The following is a 19,618-nucleotide window of genomic DNA, read 5'->3' as shown; positions in this document are numbered from 1 at the left end:
GAAATCGCTGTCATGAGAGTCCTCAGTAGCACCTCCCACCAGAACTAGCCTCCTGAAGAGTGGGTGGTGGTTCCCTGGACAGTGGGTGGGACCGTTTCGGTTTGGATTTGTTGAGAAAGCCTGGGTTTCCCTCCACCCGGACAGCACCCACTCTGTTCAGTCGCGTGACCTCGGCAGGTTGGAGCCAGAAGGCTGCCCTTTTGGTTTTCTTGCGGGATTCTGCACTTCATGCTCCTTCCAAGTCCTGTGCCGCAGGTCCTCAAATAACATCTTTTCTTCAAATGCCATTGTGTTACAACACTGATGAGAAGCCATAGGAACTTATCTCCTGTTTATATCAGTTCGCCTAGGGTAAAATTGGTTTTGTTGTGTGTTGCTTTGCCTAAAGTCTCGGGAACCATCGATGAGTTGGAGGACTGACTGTGTTTTCCTTCCGGAGGGGTGGTGGTTCTGCTGGCCCAGTACGAGCCTATCAGAAGATGTGAAACCTGTTTGCGGGACTTGCTGGTCCATTTGCAGATGGGCCAAGAGTGTTTTGAAATTAGCTCTTTAAGTCCTGGCTATTTTGTCCTGTTGGGACTTGCCTGTTTAGGGCGTAACTAGTGTTTCAAGGGACTTTCCTAAAAATAAACAGTATTAGAAGAGACAGTACAAGCTTTATTGTCTTTGTTTACACTTTCAGTAGTCATTTAGAAGGTTACTGCATTAAGTAAAAGTAATTTAAGAACCCCGGAATGTTGGAACAAGAGAGGACATACAAATCAGAGTCCCGCACTCCGTGTGTCTGTTAAATGGTCCTTGCTTATGCACCTTTCTGTAGGAAGATACAAACTTAGGTAAAATGTCCCTGACGTATGCTGAGAACAAATAGGAAATGTTTGGATTTTCTCCGTCTTTCTGCCTCATCCACTCCCACTCCTGTTAAAACGATGGGGCACGGCAGCAAAAGAAAAATAAAAGTTGTATTTCTCTCCCTTCAGCAGAATGAGGCCTAATGAGGCCTGTGCAGCATTGTCAAAGTTGTGTGTATACTTCAGTGGCATTAATATTTTATTTAGCTGTCAATACATAACAAAAGGTTTCACCTTTCATTCTGGCGCTGATTAGGACTTAGGAAATTGTCTTCTTAGATGCCACGAATAATGCCTTGGAAAACACGTGGCCGTGTGATTCCAGCAGGTCATCCGAGCCCGCTTTTCCGTCCAAGGACATCATTTAAATGTGTCTTTCGCTAAAGACATTAAAAATCATAATGTCTCATGTCAGTTACAATAATGAAGGGGAAGATTGGCTTTAATTGACATTATGAGGATCATTGTGTTTAATCTATCACTAATTAATGCTGACAGGTTTCATATGCCTTGGGTTGCTTTCATGTGAGTGTTACATGCTGTTGTTTTTTAATTGTGTGTACACATCCCTCCCCATTCATTCATTTTGATTCTGACGATTTACACAGCTTTCTGTCTTCTAGGTTCCCTCCCCATATGGTCCCACCACATCACACTCTCCACACGACCGGCATCCCCCACCCGGCCATAGTCACGCCAACAGTCAAACAGGAATCCTCCCAGAGTGACGTCGGCTCACTCCACAGCTCGTAAGTGTGGCTCTTGATTACTTTTCTCCACCACTGCATTTGGCCTGCGTGGCTGGTCTGGTGGTTCCTGCATGGTGGCGCCACCCAAGGGTGGCAGACTGCCAGGGTTCTGGCACACACCCAGCTCGTGTGGGCTCTGGACCCTTACAGAGAGTCCAGAGGGTGGGAGAAACTGCACAGGGTGGGGCGGTAGAGAACTGTTTCTGTCTCTGCGTGGCCGGGCTGGGATTTGCGACTGTGACCCTGTCCCCGGCCCTGCCAGTGCATGTTAGGAGCTTTGTCCTCCCCACACGGGGCGCAGGCCACAGGCGCTTCCCCCTCCAGCCTGGGAAAATTGTACGTTTGTGAAACTCCAGCAAGTAATTACAAAAATCTCACTGTTCCCCTAGCCCCCACCCTGGCTTTTTTTGTTTTATTTTCCAGGGTGGAGAAGACCAAAAGTGGAAGCATGCTTTTCATTTAAAACTTCTGGGTTTGGGTGTTGAGGAACCAGCGAGATGGGCCCCGTGCTGTAGGGGAAGTTGGACCTCGCAATTGCTTATTGGGTCTGTCTGTCTGTTTTGTCTATATGCAGAAAACATCAGGACTCCAAAAAGGAAGAAGAAAAGAAGAAGCCGCACATAAAGAAACCTCTTAACGCATTCATGTTGTATATGAAGGAAATGAGAGCAAAGGTCGTCGCCGAGTGCACGTTGAAAGAGAGCGCGGCCATCAACCAGATTCTGGGGCGGAGGGTAGGTGGCTCCCCCACTGGGAGAAGAGGGGAGGACAGACGAGGATGCAGTAGGTGGGGTGGCCAATGTCCCAGTCCCCATTTGTCCAGAGAGTCCCTTTTCCTTTGGTCACACTTTGACTCCTTCAGTGGCTTTCCTGGAGTCAGGACAAGTCACTCCACGTTCAAATGACGTTCAGAAAACAGCCACAGCCACGATCTCCTCCCACCCCCAGAGAGAGGGCAGATCTGATGGAATGACGTAGGCGAACACCTACATTTTTTTCTGGGTGCTACTGTGAGCGCTAGCATCCCGCAGACCGCCGGCACCTTCAGGCTGCGTGGTTTCTGATGGGCCCCCGAAAAAGAAGCGCCCTTCACCCCTCGGCTGCTTGCAATAAGTGTGTTCAGTAATGTTATTGCATGTCCCTCTCTGTCTCTCTCCCGCCATGTCCCCACCAGTGGCATGCACTGTCTAGAGAAGAGCAAGCAAAATACTACGAGCTGGCCCGGAAGGAGCGACAGCTTCACATGCAGCTATACCCCGGCTGGTCTGCACGGGATAATTACGTAGGTGGATCATTTTTCTCAGGACTAGGGTCTGTAGACGTGTGCTGGATGTCCAGATGGACAAGGAAACGCTAACTGCCAACTTGAATCAGGCCTCAGAGCCATTCAGTTTGCCCACTGCCGGGACCTGTAGCATCTCGTCCGAGCACCAGGCTTGGAGGGGCTTGTCTTGGCCTCCAGTCTGGCTCCCTCAGCACTTGGAGGGAGGAGGGAGGAGGCTGCGGCTCCAGTGTCCCAGTTCAGGACCCGTGAGGTCAGTCCGGGGCTTTCCGCATCTTGCCCGTGTCTTTGAGAGACAGGGCTCTTGGGTACTTCCAGTGGGGCTTGTGTGCTTCTCAGCAGCAGCCCCTGGGGTGGCCTCACAGGGAAGTGGGCAGTGGTGGAGGGACAGCGTTTAATTCCTCACAGATCTTCACGCTGGGCCTTCACCCTTAAGAGGGAAAAACAGAACAGTTGCCTTACTGGTGGTGCTATAGAAGTTGGGGGCCTAGTTCATCCTGTGAGGGGCATGGTGGGAATATCCCTGAGAGTGGCCAGTAGGAGTCAACCTTTGGCAGGGACCCAGCAAGGGAGGGGACAAAGGGGTGTGTCTTGTGTGCTGTGTGTGTTCCTGGACTCTGTTGGCTGCAGGATTTGTCCAATTTTCTCCCTTGGGTTTTAGGCAGCTCTGTAGGGTTGTTTTTCCCTCACGCAGTGGCTGTGGCGCTCAGTGATTCCTCTCCCGTAATCGCTCTTCTTTGAACACCTCTGTCACCTCTTACCATCCTTTCGTATTCTCCATTTTGTTCATTAGCTCAAGTTCTGGGTTCTGGGCTCACTCTCCTCTTTAGATGGAGGAAATGTCTCTTATTTTGCCTGTTACCTTACTGCCTAGCATTTGGTTTTGTGAAGTGACTTTACCATCCAGTTTTGCGGGTACGTGGAACAAAACTTGTCTTAATGCTAGCAACAGGCTTCCTGTCCTGTGTCTTGTTGCTGTCACGGAGCCAGACAGTGCACCCTGACCTAACTCCCCCATGGCCACCACCCGTGCTGAAGCAGCTCTCTCTGCACGTGGGTTGAGAGCCATTCAGTCATAGCTGATTGCAGGCTTACTGTGCACATGGGATTGTGGGGATTCTGAGTTACATCAGACGTATGTACTTGTCGAGGAACTTACCAGCCACCAGAGAGTCACAGTGATCTGCAGGAATATGTGGGTCCTGAGGGGAGGCTGGCTTCTGCTTGCTATGACTGGCATTTTAGGGTTTCTTCCCTTTTTATTCTTGTACCTTCAAACACCTCTTTGTTAGTCCGCTCTTAGCAAAGTGGGTGAAGGAGAAAGGAGAGCTGAGAGCTTTGGGCTTCACTCCCAGGGGTTCATTCCCCCCAGCCCCACCCTCATCTCCCTCTAGGTCCTGCTGCCCTTAGCTGGATCCATCAGATTGTATTCCTCCTGGGAGTTGAGACCAGAATTAGTGCTAGCACTTCTCCATGGCACGGTGGCTCTGCTCAGAGCCCTTGTCACTCACAGGTGACCATGCCCAGGGTCTGAACTGCTTGGGACCTTCCCATTTGTCCTCAGCGTGTGTGCGGCGGGGAGGCCTTCCTTTTGGAGCTGAAAGGAAGAGCATGAGAAAGTCACTGCTCACCCCCCTGACCTCAGGGTAGAGCTTTGCCTGCCACGGCAGGCAGGCAGGCTGGCCCTGCAGCTTCTGCACATACGTATAACAGGCTCATTTCAGGACAGCTGCTCTCCTGGTTTGGGGTCAGAAGTCTTTGAAGTTTAGCTCCAGCTTCTGCCTGCCGCAGACCCAAATCCTTGAGTAACCTAGAGACAGATACCACCAAGAGGAATCCAGCTTCTCTATAGATATCGTATCCCCAGTAGGCATTTTGGGACAGGAGGGACTTCATGTGCAGCTGTGAAGCCCGTGCACTGCACCACTCAAGCGTATGTTATTCACACTGTGGGCTGTATGCATGCTGCCCCCTGGAGTTGTGTAGGGTGAAATTGCCACCAAGGTACAAGGCCCACTTTGTGATGGCTTCCAAGGAATGCTGCAGTTATTTACCTGGTTAGGCAAGGTGTTGCCCAAGGCTTTTCGTGAAGTCCTTTCTAGGTTTTAGAAGGTCCATGAGGCACTTGACATGACATTAGGTTATTTTACATTTGGAAGGGGTTTGGTGTAGTGTGGGGACCCCTGGTAAGACTTGAAAGTTAGGGGGTGGATCTGGATTGGGGGCTATAGGGACTTTATTTCTTGTAGATGGAGCCATCAGACGCTTCTCATGGGTGTGAATGCATGCACGCACCCATTCCCTCCCTGCACCACCACCCCCCTTCCTTCCATCCATCCATCCCCCAGGAAACAGTCTGTGGAGCAAGAATCAAGATTAAAGCATTTATGAATCTGTGGTGTAAACTTGTTCATATTTTTTAAAACTGAATTGACGTAGTTTATATATAAATTACTTTGGTCATTATAAAACCCAAAGGGTTCTTCTGGAAAGTTTTCTGAGCTAACCTCATGCCGCTTTCACATTCCTACTTTTCCAGCCAAGTGATGACAGAGTCTTTCCATCACTACCTTAGCAAAACAGAATTGCGTGAAATGGTCCCATTTGGGTTGTCGGACTTGGCACGTTCCGGAGCACAGTGATATCTAGCCCCTGGCATTGTAGTAGAACACACTCCCGTCTAGTTCTCCTAGATGAGGTAAAGGAGATAAATCCTAGGCCATTTGCTCATCTTGAGTTTTTTCCTCCTCACCACATTTTAGGGCTTTTTAAAAAAATGAAACCTAAAGAGATAATGGTATGTCTGCCCCCCACCCCCCCGAGACACGCCTTTCTCCTCACTAAATAGTGTTTATTACGCTTCTTCATGTCCTTTTCCATTTGAAGCACAATCCCTGCCTTTTAGAAGCCTTTACTTTAAATGGTCATTTCCTCAGTCATGACATCTCAGTTTTTTGTCCTAAACTGACAACTTCCCATGGGCAGGGGAGCTCCCAGCTGCCTCGCAGAGTGTGCTGCAGGAGTTTGGAAATGGGCGAACGTGGCCTTAGAGGTGACTGAGAAGCCGCTCAGGCAGGCAGATGCAGACCCCCGTGCTCAGCTGAGGTTTGACTGCAGGCTCCTCAGTAAACTGCAACGGGACCCACCTGTCTGTTCCCAGATGGCCGGGTGGCCCTTCGCTTCTTACACAGGAGCGGTGCAGATGGGGGGAGAGGCTAAGGCTCTTGAGAAGGTACATGAACTCCTCCCTCCCTTTCCTCCCTCCCTTCCATCTCCCTCCCTTACTCTTCATTCCCTCCCTCTCTCCCTCTCTTCCTCCCTTCCTTCCATTGTGTATCTAGGAACATAAAATGTTTCAAATGGAAACTTTGGACTGAAGGCCGAGCCAAATTCCCAAGTGGTACAGGCTCCAAGATAGAAAAAAGAGGCTTTCTCTGAAACAGCTGGCTCTCTGCTCTTGGGTGAGGCTAAAACTCTGTGTCCCCTCGACCCTGAGTTTCTCCTCACGGGGCCTCACGGGGCCTCACGGGGCCTCACGGACTCTCAGGTTTTCTACCTGTCTCAGTTCTTTTCTCTTCAGGGCTTGATGTCCAGGTACCATGAAAACCTTTAGGCAAAGGTAGTATTCAGAGACTCAGAAACAGATGGAGACATGGAACCACGCCCTCCGTCTGTGCCGTTTCCTGTACCCCAGGCAGCTAGCCCACGGGGAGGACCGGCCCTACTGAGGTGAGGTGAGGGAGAAGCAGTTTCAGGTCTGGACTGAGGCAGTCGCCCCTGCAGAACCCCTCCTGTTTCCATTCCACATCCATAGCCACAGCACACTGTCGGATTTCCAGGAGGATCAGGTTGGAGAAGGTGAATGACTGCATGCAATCAGTGTCTCTCCCATAATCAGTGTGAAACCTCCCGCAGAGGGTAATGCATTAAATATGCAGGCAGCAAAGCTTAGTGGGTAAGGGCTGTGAAACGAAGGCCCACCCCGGGTCCCGTCCTGGCCCCTACCGTTCACCAGTTTTGTGATCCCAGGAAGGTTCTGGAACCTCTCTGCACGTCAGTTTCCTTAGGTGTAAAATTGGAATGACAATAACACCCATTGTCTAGGATTGTGTGAGGATGAATGAGTCAATATGCATGGCATTCTTAGAGTCACAGCTGGCACATAGTATGTGTTCAGTAAACGTTAGCTGTTATTATTAGGGGCATTATAATCATGATGTGAGAAGGCAGTGGAGACAATGTCCCACCTTTAATGGAGGTCCATTTAGCAATTTTAAAAGGAGCTCAGGTGATTGCTTGTTCTATTTTGCCTTTTTAAAATTCCCCCTTCTGTTTTTTTAAACCCAAGGGCCACGCTACAGCTCTAAGAAAAAAGCCCTTTCTCAAGCTTTTAATTTTTGGTTGAGTGAAGACCTTCGCCCTCAGTAAGAGATCCGAATGAGGCCAGGAGGCTCTAAGTGCCCCCAGTCACCTCAATGGTCATTTGTCTTATGGCCACGGGCTCTCAGGCCACTCCCAGCCCTGTCTCTCCTCACCCCCTGAATCTTCTAATTTGTTTTATGGAATCAGATGCTCTGGGTCAGTCTTGAGGATGAACATAGCGTGTGGCAAAGAGGTCTTTCCTATATATACCCTCATGAATTCCTTCTCTTCCTCTGCTGGGCCCATGTCCTTCTAGCCAGAGCACACAGTTCATCTGGGCATTTGGGCAAAGGGGGCTGGGGGTTGGAGAACACTCCAGGAACTGGTGTGGGTGGAAGGAGCAGGAGGATGCTCCCCTCTTCCCGCCTCCTTTCCAGGTGAGCCCCAACACCCTCCTCCCATCTGTTTCTTGCAATAATTCCCTGTGTCTTATCTGTTCATCTAGGGGAAGAAGAAGAAGAGGAAAAGGGACAAGCAGCCTGGGGAGACCAATGGTAAGTTAGAATGAGGAGGGCGCAGGAAAAGAGCTAGGTACTTGAGGAGTACCTCGAGGTACTCTCGAGGGCCGATCTTTATGTCAGGCTTCCATCCAGGGGTGGGCAGGAGAGACTCGAGGCCAAGACATGGTGGGGGAACCCATCTTAGCCAGACGTTTTGTTTATGCATTTTAATTAATTGCTTCATGACTGCCCTTTTAAAGCTAGTAACATTCATTGTTGCATGAAAAGCACATTGTAATTCTAGTGGAATGTGTTTTTAAATAACTGTAGAGCCTGTAACTGGAGAGGGTAGGCGTGCCCAGGAGGGGTTTCTGTAGTCTGCTTATTCTGTGTGAGTCTGAGTGGGGGTGAGGAGGGCCAGGGGAGTAGCAGGGTGTGAGTGTTCCGTATTAACTGGGCTGTTCCTGAATGTTCCGATGCATGCCTTTACAGTGGTAAATTGCACCCGACTTAAATTAAGGAGGTTTGTCATTCTCTAGGAGAAATTAGAAATACTGCATAGGCAATCTCAGAGGTCCCTTGGAGAAGGCCAGGCTATTACAAACAAAAACATTTTGAAGGCTTTGTATAATTTGTTCTTTTTTTTCAGAACACAGCGAATGTTTCCTAAATCCTTGCCTTTCACTTCCTCCGATTACAGGTGCTAATGTCATTTTGAGTCGTTAAAATAGTTGCTAAACTGTTTTTTTCATTTTTCTTGCCATTATAGTTTGATTAACATTAAACACGTATGACATTTGAACATTCTTTAAAATGACCATCTACTCGGTTTTGTATGTTTTGGTAGAAATTTATTTTTTCAGTTGCTTTCGTGGTTTTATTTATTTATTTATTTATTTAATTTCACTTTTGCTCTGTTTGTTTATTTATTTTCCCATAACAGTTGTTTAAGCAGTGGTGACAGTGGTTTAGGCTTGAACTAACTGTGCAAATTGAATATGCAGTATTTCTTTAAAAGAGACTGGTTAAACCAAAAAAATGGAAGGAATTCAGCAATAAACCTCCTTAATCTAATGGCATTTTTTTTCATCAATCCCACTAAGTTTTCTCATGCAAGCATGCGTCCGCAGTATGATTATTTTTTTCCTTTGCTTTTTTATTTTAGTTTTTTTCCTTCCTTTCGCTTTTGCTGCTCATAATTTGCAGACCCGCTAGCATTTGACTAACTGTACCTGCTGAAATGCCGCTGTGAGCCCCTAACTCACTCTTCACAGCCCATCGCACAGTCTGTTTACTCACCCCTCTCTGTCCCTCTCTCAATATTAATGAACGTAGATGCACAAAGAAAAGATGAACTTTCCAAAAGCTGCAATATCCCAGTACCACAGCCTTTTTCTTTCCTTATTTCTTTCTGTTTTGTTTCATTTTGTTCTGTGTTTATTTGTAGTGTTTTTCTTCTTTTTTTTTAAACTGTTGTACTCTGAGAAGAAAAAAGCATGTTACAAACTTCATTCCCTCCTTTGCTTTGTTTTCTTCTTTAAGAAAAACAAATTGAGAGCCAAAAAAAAAAAAAAAGCAGAACCAGAAGTGGGAAAATGTTATTTAAAAGCTAGCGCTTCCTAACTCTGCTTCGCCATCTCGAACCGAGTCTGCGAGACGGTCCTTGACGAAGGGATACTGCAGCTTGATTTGCAACAGCTAATTTCACAAGTTGAATCAGAATGTGACTTTTTGTACCTCTTTTTTTTTTTCATTAAAGAAAGTTAAAAATCGAAAGTCAATATTTTGTCATTAGTAACCAGGTCATTGATTTATTCCCTTTTTTATTTTTATTTTTTTCTTATTTGTATCTTTCTCTCCCCCCTCCTCCCTCTCTCTCTCTCTCTCTCTCTCTCTCTCTCTCTCTTTCTCTCTCTCTCTCTCTCTCCCTCTCTCCCTCCCTCCCACGTCCTCCTCCTCTGCTCGCTTCTCTCTTGAACTCATTCAGACCTGAGCGCTCCTAAGAAATGCCGAGCGCGCTTTGGCCTTGATCAACAGAATAACTGGTGCGGCCCTTGCAGGTGTGTATAGATTTCCCAGATTCGCTGTGCTGGTTTGCAGCTGGTCTATTCGGTCCTTTCCCCCCTCTCTGGCCTGTCGCTTTGTAGCTCTGTGTGTGGATCTTAGGAGACACGAGGGCGCGGGACACTGCTCTGTGAGGGATGTGCTTGTTCCCCCGCTGCTGCTAGCCAAAAATGCCACTGTAAAACAGCATCACTTGTGCGTCCTCGGGTCAGCGACAGCAAACCCCAGCACGCCCCTCCCAGGGAACGATGCCTGCCAGCCCCCTTCCTCACGACGGCCCAGGATGGGGCTCAGTGACATCCACCGAAATCCTGCCTAGGTAGAAGCAAACAGCGTCACCTCTCCCCTCCTCTTCTCTCTCTATTTTTATTTATTTTTCCTTGTTGTTTTTTGGTTTCTGGTTGTTTTTTTTGTGTGTGTGTTTTATCGTTTTATTTTATTTTTTTTTCTTTTGACTCATAGAAGTCCTTCCCTTTCATGCCCTTGGTGAGGGAAGACAATCAAATAGAACCAAGGTGATGTAGAAGACAAGTCAGCTGTAGCTGAGATTTCACATCCAACTGAGCACGACCCACCATTGTGTTGTATTTTTTGTGTTTACCTTATGCTAACAGATGCAAATACTCCAAAGAAGTGTCGGGCACTGTTCGGGCTTGACCGACAGACTTTATGGTGCAAACCGTGCAGGTATATGACCACTGCGAGGCCTTTGGGAAAATCAAAGCGCTCTGTCCTTCTGTACCTTAGTGTGTCAATATATTTTGACCCTTTTCCCACCTCCTCCCGCACTGGCATCAATGACTAATGATCCTCATTCTTCAAAATTCCCTTGCTAATTTTATGCCGTGTCCTCTCCCCACTTTCTCTTCCTCTCTCCCCCACCCCCCTCTTACAAATAACATAATGCTGGTGGTAGGGCCCAGACACGACCCTGACAGACCAGGACAGACACCTTTTGCTTTGAAAGCCAGCACCCTGGAACTGGCCCAGCCCTATGAATACTCCCATGGCCTGTGTGCTGAGCATAGAATGAGCAAACATTGGCAGCATTAAATATAGCGTTCCCGTGCACTCGGAGTCAAGACACTCGGAAAAGTGCTCTGGGGCAGGCTTTTTTTGGTTTGCTTTTGTCATTTTGTTTTATGTCGAAAAACCACGTGTCTGCATGGAGAAGCTGGGTTAGTTGACATTGTTCTACAGTGCTGGACAGAAGCGTGGCGTTAAGCGGCATGTGCCCGCCAAAGGGCCGCAGCAGAGACCCCTGCAGTGCCACGCTGCAGTGCTGCTGGCCCTCAGGGTGAAGAACACACACACATGTCTATGTAGAGAGAGAGTGCGTTGGTTCCAAATGGCTCAAAAGCGTCCAGATTAAACACCTATGTTCCACCTGCAGGCTTCCATCCAACCTGTAATTTCAGGGAAGGTGTAGGTACTTCCTTCTTGGTGGAGGGATGCCAACTAGTTCCTGTCTCATTTCCTTTCTTTTAATGACCACCTTGGTTAAATTTGTTGTTTCTTTGTTCTGATACAAGCAGTCTTTGAATTTGGAATATTATGATGGTAGGTATCGCAACACCCAGACATGCTTTTCTGTTTGTAGTGCCTCCTTTGTCGCGTGTCCCTCTCCTCCATGCCTTCGCCATGTGTTCCGTGTCTAGACGTTAGATCAGATGTCCATCCCATTACGTGCATGCCCACGACTCTCCCGTGTCTCCCCCCCGCGTCCCCCCCCTCCCCATGCCTTACAAGAGAGATTGCTGGAGTGTCTGGCATTGACTACACCTTTAGGGGAGAGAGGGCCTGAGAGAGTCTTGATTAAGAGGGAGCTCCCTTAGGTGACCCTCTGAGCATTGAGTGCAGGATGGGGGGCCTTCAGTGAACACCCAGCAGGAGAGGAATTCTCAGTCATTCTGCAAGATGGCAGTGTTCACAGAGATGACAAATGTCCTTTCCACACAGTCCCAGGGTCTTCTCTGTGAGACAGAAAAGGGTTTTATGATGAAGTTGATGAAGAGAGTTAGGTATTTAATTTGGGTAACCCCAGAAGACGGAGCTCTGCTTACCCTATCTATCCAGGTAGTGAATTTGTGCCAAGTAGGAAGGTAACTAGCTGGGAGGCGTGTTCTGAGACGCCCTGCCATGGCCAAGGGTGAGCTAGCCACAGGGTCCACTCTGAGGGAGGGCTGCTCACGACCTGCAGAGATGGGTGGCCATGTGCACACCTCGGCGATACAGTTGGTTGCCGGGTTTGTGTGTTTTACTCGTGGGAGGTGAGTGGTGGTTTTTGAATGTTGTTGTTTTTTTTTTAAGCAGTTACTGTGAGTTTGACTTGGCTTTTTCTGGGGCGGGTATGAAAGTACCAACACCAACTGGACAGACAGTTGTCTTCCTAGACACAGCCAGCACCTTGCTCCCTTAAAGCCATGGTGCAGTGTCTTCCTTAGAGACCGGAATTTTCATGATGTTTTTACCCAAAACAAAACCAGTTGAAAACCTCGCAGCTGCTTCATATGCACGGCTCCCTAAAGGGCAGCGTTGCCGTTGGTGCCCAGAGGCCCCGTGTCCCTCCTGGGTGTCCGTTCCCGCCTCAGCCCCATTGGAATGGTCCTGGGAGCCATTTTTATTCTGCTGAGGGGTATTTTTTGGAACCTAAAAGCTGTTAGCTGATACATTTCTGTTCTTTTAAGGCTGAAACTTCAAAACAGGATCAGGAAGAACTCTTTTTTTCTTTTCAGAATAAACCAAACTCATAAGGAGCTAATAATGAATTTTTAAGAGGCCACCCCTTGGTTGAAATGGAGCCTAAGTGGGGGAGGGTGAGAGGGTGGGTTTTGTCCTTTTTCCCTCAGAAAAACTCTTTACTTTGCCGGGATCTGGCCTGATGCTCAATCAATGGGACAAAGTATGTTTATTTGTTTTTTAAAGAAAAGTTGTAAAGCGAGGCATTTTCTGCCTCACCAGAAATGTGTGTGTGTGTTCCACCTGCCTCCTGCTCAGCTGCCTGTTAGGAGGAGCATCACTCTGTCATCCATAGTCTTCATGTCCCATGTTCAGAATGCCCCCACTCATCCCCACAACACACATGGAAACTCCCAGTGCCACGGGGAGGGAGGGCGGGGATGGGGAGGGCCCCAAATGTGCCCAGCCAATCAGAGCTCTCATTCACTCTACAGGGTTTCTCATTTTATTTGAGGACATTTGTAACAAGATTCTGTTTTGAGCCCACCAAGTTGCTTTCCCCGTCTCTTCACTCCGCCCTAATACAGCATGGAATGCTGCTTGGTGTCCTTCCTGTTGTTTCCCTCCCTCTCTCCTTCTCCCTTTCTTCTCCCATTTCTCCCTGTTGCTTTCTCCACGTTGCTTCTGCTCCACTCCCACCCCCATTCCCTCCCTTCTCCCATTTTTAAAATGCATGGACATCTTATCTTAGTTTTTTGAGCATGTTTTGATCTGCAGGCTAAGGTGGTTTAAAACTGTTAATTATTTATCTTGGGCTGCTGGGATGGGAGCAGAACCCATAGTTGATTTCAGTCTATCCCAGAAGACAAAAAGGAACCATGTAGATTTGAAAGTGGGTCGGGGCAGGGGGGCGGGCTACCCTCACTCCCCTAGAGTTCCTTCCGACCCAGGGAAGGGCTGGATAGACCCCAAGGCCACCTGCCCCCGAGAGTCTCAGCCTCTGGGAGGCAGGGTAGACTAAGCATGCCCCTCCCATTCTCCCCTCTCCTCCTCCTTGCCGCCTTGCTGAGTCCGCACTCCGGCGTGATTGGACAGTTCTGGGGCACAGACCCAAGGAGGAACTCATTCCACCCCTTCCTTTCAATGGCCAGTGTCGTCGTCGACAGTGGTTGCCTTCAACCAGCCAGCATCATAGTAGCTTCCCAGCAATGGCAAACTGGCCAGCGCTCACACACTTGTTTGTAGGTCGAGTTTTACCAGCCACGGTCCCGACTGTCTCCTAGATCAGCCCAGTCCCTGGGTCCACCTTATTTTTTATAGTGTGAGCAGGGTTCCCCCGGGATCACCTTTCCTGCCAAATATTATCCCACCCGACTGGGATTAATAGTAAGAGAAGCTTTGAGGTCACATGCTCCGAAAGAATTGACTTCCCCAACCTTTGATAATAAGTAAGAGAGGCTGTGAAATTCTCATCCCTCCTTCTTACATAAACATGAAGTAGAGAAGATTCTGGTTTTGATACAGGGCCAAAAAAATTAGTCTCAGTGGTTTAATCACTAATTAGGGTAACGTAAACCCAAGAAGGTCCATGCCACAGTCCCCTAGCACTTCTTCTTTGTCGCCACTTCCTTGTGACATGCTGCGCCCTCCAGTGACCAGCCTTGGCGCCCCTCCCTGCTGTCCTCACCATCTCTCCTTTCCAGCCTTTTCACTCCGGGGTGGGGGAGGGGAAGACCCCAAATCTTTTTCGAAAAATCAACTCTGAATCATAATTTAATCCACAACCTGCAGGCCATACAACCAGTTATTCTCGTTCCTTTGGACCATTTCCTGTTTTTCTTATTCTTCCCCCTCCTCCACCTTTGTTTATCCTCTTCTACCTGTTTTCGGTGGTTTTTTTGTTTTTGTTTTTGTTCTTTTAATTTACGTTTTTGTTTCGTTTTTTAGTTTATTTTGTTTTATTTTCGTTTTCCCCCTCCTCTCACCTGATTCTGACCTCTCTTGATTTGGTGTGGTTCTTAACAGACAAGCCCACAGCTCTCTGGGTGCCAGCAGCCCGGTGGTGGTTGGTGGTGGTGGTTGGTGGTGGTGTGTTGGAAACTTTTAAGCCTCTTGCTAAGCGCTGCCTTCAGCTCTGTGGGCTCAATAGTCAGCATTTTAAGAGGTTCATGTTCATATGAGGTGCCCAGGAAGGAGCTCTGTCTTTCTCTTTACACACATGTGCACACACACCATGGGGGGGTGGAGGTGAGGGGCTGGGAATTGGGGGGGTGGGTGAGGGGGAAGTGAGGGAATATGTAAACCAAGGAGAAAGAACAGGTTTCGCAGCATATCTCACTATCTGGCAGATCGAGGCCACCACCCACAGGTGCCCTCCGTGAGTCAGCTCACTTATATTTGGGCAGGGGTGGGTCGTGGGCATTCAGTGGGGCACAGGAAGCAGGTAGGTAGGGAATTCTGTACAGTTAACTACTTCGTTCGCCAGAGCACACTTAGGAGTGGGTGGAGGCTAAGTGAGCACGGCGCCCTGAGTAACTTGAGTAGCGCTCCGGCCCCTGGGCGTGCGGTCCGTGTGGGGCACCCGTCAGGTGACTTTAGCTTGACTCTGAGCGTTAGGTAACTCTCCCGCTGCACCTCTGCCCGTTATTCACAGAAACTCTCTCCCCTGTTTCTAGGAGAAAAAAAAAGTGCGTTCGCTACATACAAGGTGAAGGCAGCTGCCTCAGTCCACCCTCTTCAGATGGAAGCTTACTAGACTCGCCTCCTCCCTCCCCCAACCTTCTAGGCTCCCCTGCCCAAGACGCCAAGTCACAGACTGAGCAGACCCAGCCTCTCTCGCTGTCCCTGAAGCCCGACCCCCTGGCCCACCTGTCCATGATGCCTCCGCCGCCCGCCCTCCTGCTTGCCGAGGCCGCCCACGGCAAGGCCCCCGCCCTCTGTCCCAACGGGGCCCTGGACCTGCCTCCCGCCACTTTGCAGCCGCCCACCGTGCCCTCCTCATCTCTTGCGCCGCCGTCGACCTCGTCCTTACATTCCCACGGCTCTCTGGCCGGGACCCAGCCCCAGCCCCTCTCCCTGGTAACCAAGTCTTCAGAGTAGCCCTCGCTGCGGTAGCCCGGTTGTGTTGTGTAGAATGCTCCACTCTGCTTTTCTTTGTTCCCCCTGCTTTCGGAAGGCTTTGTTTCGTACTCTTCATTTTGTGCCACGTGGCTACATTAGTTAATGTTTATCGAGTTCATTGGTCAATATTTGACCCATTCTTATTTCAATTTCTCCTTTTAAATATGTAGATGAGAGAAGAACCTCATGATTCTACCAAAATTTTTATCAACAGCTGTTTAAAGTCTTTGTAGCGTTTAAAAAATATATATATATATACATAACTGTTATGTAGTTCGGATAGCTTAGTTTTAAAAGACTGATTAAAAAACAAAAAGGAAAAAAAAATGAAGCAATTTTGAAGCGGCCCTCCCGAAGGAGTTGGTTCTGTATTATTTGTATTAAATACGAGCTTGCGAACCAATCATTTTACATCTGGTTTTTAAACCACAAGGGCACGGCGAATGCAGTGCCGTTCCTTTTTTCCCGTGTGAAGCAACTTTTATTGTGATGTTACTTGTTATTGTTTAAATGTACAGAAACAAAGGGTTGAAATGTGTTAATAGACCTTGTTCCATGGTGGTGTTCTTTTGGGGGGAGGGATGCTACTCAACAATGAATGGAATCACAACGCTGTTGGACCAGTAGTATTTATTGCTTTAGAGATTGCTTGTCGGCCCTGTATGTCGTCCCTTTTAAAATATGTTTTCCTTTTTCTTGAAACTGTATAAAGTCCCCCCCCTAGCATCAGCATCTTATATATAACAACTCATTTGTACAAGGTTTTTAAGTTTATATATAAAATATGTATATATATTTTTGTTTCCCTTTTTGACTTTTTTTTTCTGTATGAAACCCAGATGCCGCCAAATGGACATGAATAGTTGCATTAAAGGATCAGTAGCATTAACAAAAGTTGCTTTAAAAGCCATTATGTGAAACAAGACTTGAAAATTAGTGAGGGACTCTTAGCGATGCTATATGAGCTACAGCGGAACCACCCGGGCTCCCCTTGAACTCACAGCCCAAGGCCCTGCCCCGTGAGGGTGTGGACTGACTGTGCAAAACTTTATGTGCCAAAATTCTCAGTGACTTCAGCTTTCTCCCTCTTTTTCTGATGCTGTAATTTTTGTTCATCATGTTTTGCTGTGATGTTACATAGGTAGATTTGTATGTAGTTTTAACGTCACCTATAACAAGATGTGTTTGGTAGCAGATTGTCCAGAAAAGCATTTTAAATGAAGAGGTATAAACCCTTAAGGGCCAAAATTCTGTATATTAGATTACTCTTAAAGGAAAAACCAGCTGCCGCTTCTATGTACATATATGACATACAAGCAGGTAGCAGACTTTAAAAATAAAAAAAACCTAGGCATGTTGATGTTGCAAAATGCTGTATAAAGCTGAAACCTGTTCATTCAGTGCCATTGTAGTTGACATGAAGCGATTGTAAAACTGTCTCCGATTTTTCTCTGGTTTATTAAGATGCTAACTATAACATTTTTTTTGTGAATACTTTGAATGTTTCCTAACAGTTGTGATGTTACTGTTCCGTTTTATGCTCTTATTCCAATTTCATTTTTAATGGTTTGGAAGCCATTTTTGTAATGAATAAATGTTCATGCTGTACAGTATCTGTAGCATGCCGTGCTGGATGAATAAAAGCAACTTAGTGTGTGCAGATAGAGGCTGGTCACTTGTTTCCGTGATTTGCATTTTCTCCCTGGGGAAGCTTGATCCACCTTCAGCAAGAACAGCGTATTCCCGAGCTGGAACAGCATGCAGATCACGTGCTGGGATGGGTGGTAGGTGGTGACTTAAAAACCAGAAAGTGGTCTTGAACTCTTTTGAGGGATTGATTCCCTCTGCCCCAACCCCCATTTGTGATGCCCGTTTGGCGTAAGTTCTTTTCTGAAAGCAAAGCGCAGTTACTGACCGAACGTCACTCCTCTGGCTATGCAACAACCGTTCTGATACAGCCTGTTTGTCCCACTCACGTTGAGCCCAAGGGGTCGAGTTCTGGTTAAGGAGATAGTTCACCAGGAGTGAATTTAAGAAACCGTGCTGCTCCCCTTTAAGGACCATTGATGTGGATGTATCCTAAATTCTTCTAAGAGGTTCACGCAGGCAGAGGTGGCCAGGGCACCTGCTTGGAAACCCTTTCTCTGGCAGTGAGCAACTGTTGAGCAAGAAGCCGTTTAGACCATTGATTTACCCAAAAGTTTGTACAGAGGAGTTCTTGCCATCTGGGGAACCCAAGTTCTTTGGCTCTGCCCTGGCCAGGGTGCAAGGTCATTACCATTACCAATCGGGCCACAATAAAGATCTTTATAAGAGTTCCGTGGCGTTCATTTCTCAGGCCGACCAGGATGGATGGACGTACACAGTGTTCGCTTATCCAGGACAGTCAAATCTTCAAAGGATGTGAATCTCCACGGGCATGGAAGCTGTTGTCCTTGCCACCATTGTCACCTGAACCTTGAAGTTCTTCAGAAGCTCTGCTTTGCACCTGGTCGTTCTTGTTTTGTAAGATCGCAGCATTTCGTTCTTGCTTTTAGCTTTGTATTCCTAGGGAGGAGTGATGCTGTATTTTGCACACCAGCCTCCGAGGGACCCGTGAAAACACAATAAGAACAATTTCTGTTTGTGGTGGTGCGTAGCAGCCCGAGCTGCTTCTGCGCATTTTCTCATTCCATCCCAGCACTGCCACCCCACGGGGCGGGGGGCGGCGTGGGGGGGAGGTATTACTCTCCCCTCCACACTCTGCTTTTTGTGCTGAAACCTGTTTTAGAAACTTAGGGCTGGTGTCTTGTCCAAGGTCACATGTCTCACTCACTTCCCCTCTAGCGAGACTAGAGAGGTAAGCTACCTGAAAGCATGCCCCCCTTTCAAAGATGTAGTTTCCCTCAGCCTGGAAGGTTCTACCACCCCCCTGCAGCCCCACTCCCCACTTCCTATCTGGATGCACTGTCGTCCTCCGGTCTCAGTGGACACATCACCATAGACAAGGGTGGGTGAGGTCTCCCTCCAATGAGCTTCCTGTTTTCCCCTCCCTTTAACACCCTCACCCACTGTCCTGCAAATGCTCTGATGCTACCCTGCTGTGGATACTTAGGGCCCAATAATTCTTTGCAGTGGAGCGCTGTCCTATGCATTATAGGATGTAAGCATCGCTGGCCTCTCACCACTAGCTGCCAGTAACCCCCTGCCCCCCCAACCCCAGTCATGGAAACCAGAAACATCTCTAGACAATGCCAGATGTCACCTGGGGGTCAAAAGCATTCCTGGTTGCGAACCAGGGCTTTAGAGAGCCCTCCGAGAGGACAGCACTGTGGTTCCCATGTCCACTGCCGTGTGCAAGTGCCTGGCACGGGGAAGGGTCTCCATAAATACTTGTTGACTGAAGGAATGAACAAAGTTGGCCAACTCAACACCTTCATCACGGGAAGCAGAAGGGAGAGAATTTTCATCTTCCAACCATGCTGGAATGTAACCTGGGGCCCCTGTTACAAAGGCCAAAAAGAAAAAAAGCCAGGTAGGCATAGGGTCGCTCCCTCTGCCGTCAGCCAGCCTGAGTGCAGATCTCTGTAAAGTTCAAAATACAGGTCACTAGCCCCATGCTTACGGCCCTCCCTCCAGTGCTCATACACTTTAGGGACCTTCTTCACACCCTAACATGGAATTTCCCCTCAAAACTTGTCTCATTCTCGACAGTCCAGGTTCCAGTCTCCCAAAGGCAGCCCCAGCCTTAGCCCTTCAACACTCCTGTGTTCATCAGGGTGGTTTCTGTAGCCTCAAGTGTTTTAAACTGAGCATCTTTTTGTTGCATCCATAAGAAATGGACCCGTGGGGTTTTGGGTTCTGAGACCCTGAGAGGACATCCAGGAGCCTGTAACTCTCAGTCTCGGAGCCACACATTGCTTCTGCCTGATGGGCCAGGCCTGGCCCAGTGAGTTTGCCGTCAGGAGAGTGTATTAGTTTCCTGTGGCTGCTGTGACAAATGAACACAAACTGGGCGGCTTCCATCAGCCG

At 48.2% G+C, this 19,618-nt stretch overlaps 1 protein-coding gene across 34 annotated transcripts in view; it reads left to right on the top strand.

Moving 5' to 3' along the window:
- TCF7L2 (transcription factor 7 like 2) overlaps positions 1 to 17,271 on the top strand; it is a 185,261-nt gene extending 167,990 nt beyond the window's left edge. For 5 of the 34 annotated variants that reach the window (XM_037063897.1, XM_037063902.1, XM_037063894.1 and 2 more), the window contains 7 exons: positions 1,460 to 1,600; positions 2,175 to 2,334; positions 2,775 to 2,882; positions 7,750 to 7,798; positions 8,394 to 8,444; positions 10,423 to 10,495; positions 15,163 to 17,271. In XM_037063897.1, coding sequence (XP_036919792.1) covers positions 1,460 to 1,600; positions 2,175 to 2,334; positions 2,775 to 2,882; positions 7,750 to 7,798; positions 8,394 to 8,444; positions 10,423 to 10,495; positions 15,163 to 15,586 — 1,006 coding nt within the window. In that variant the 3' untranslated portion in view covers positions 15,587 to 17,271. Of the gene's footprint in view, positions 1 to 1,459; positions 1,601 to 2,174; positions 2,335 to 2,774; positions 2,883 to 7,749; positions 7,803 to 8,393; positions 8,445 to 9,731; positions 9,809 to 10,422; positions 10,496 to 15,162 lie in introns of all 34 variants that reach the window. The other 29 variants (XM_037063911.1, XM_037063899.1, XM_037063910.1 and 26 more) reach the window with 13 other exon arrangements.
- Positions 17,272 to 19,618: the final 2,347 nt, after the last annotated feature.

This window comes from Sturnira hondurensis, unplaced genomic scaffold (genome assembly GCF_014824575.4).
Source record: "Sturnira hondurensis isolate 20B ecotype Veracruz unplaced genomic scaffold, ASM1482457v3 Scaffold0014854, whole genome shotgun sequence".
Classification (NCBI taxonomy): domain Eukaryota; kingdom Metazoa; phylum Chordata; class Mammalia; order Chiroptera; family Phyllostomidae; genus Sturnira; species Sturnira hondurensis.
Note: the sequence above shows the minus strand (reverse complement) of the source record. Positions and strands in the feature narration are given on the sequence as shown.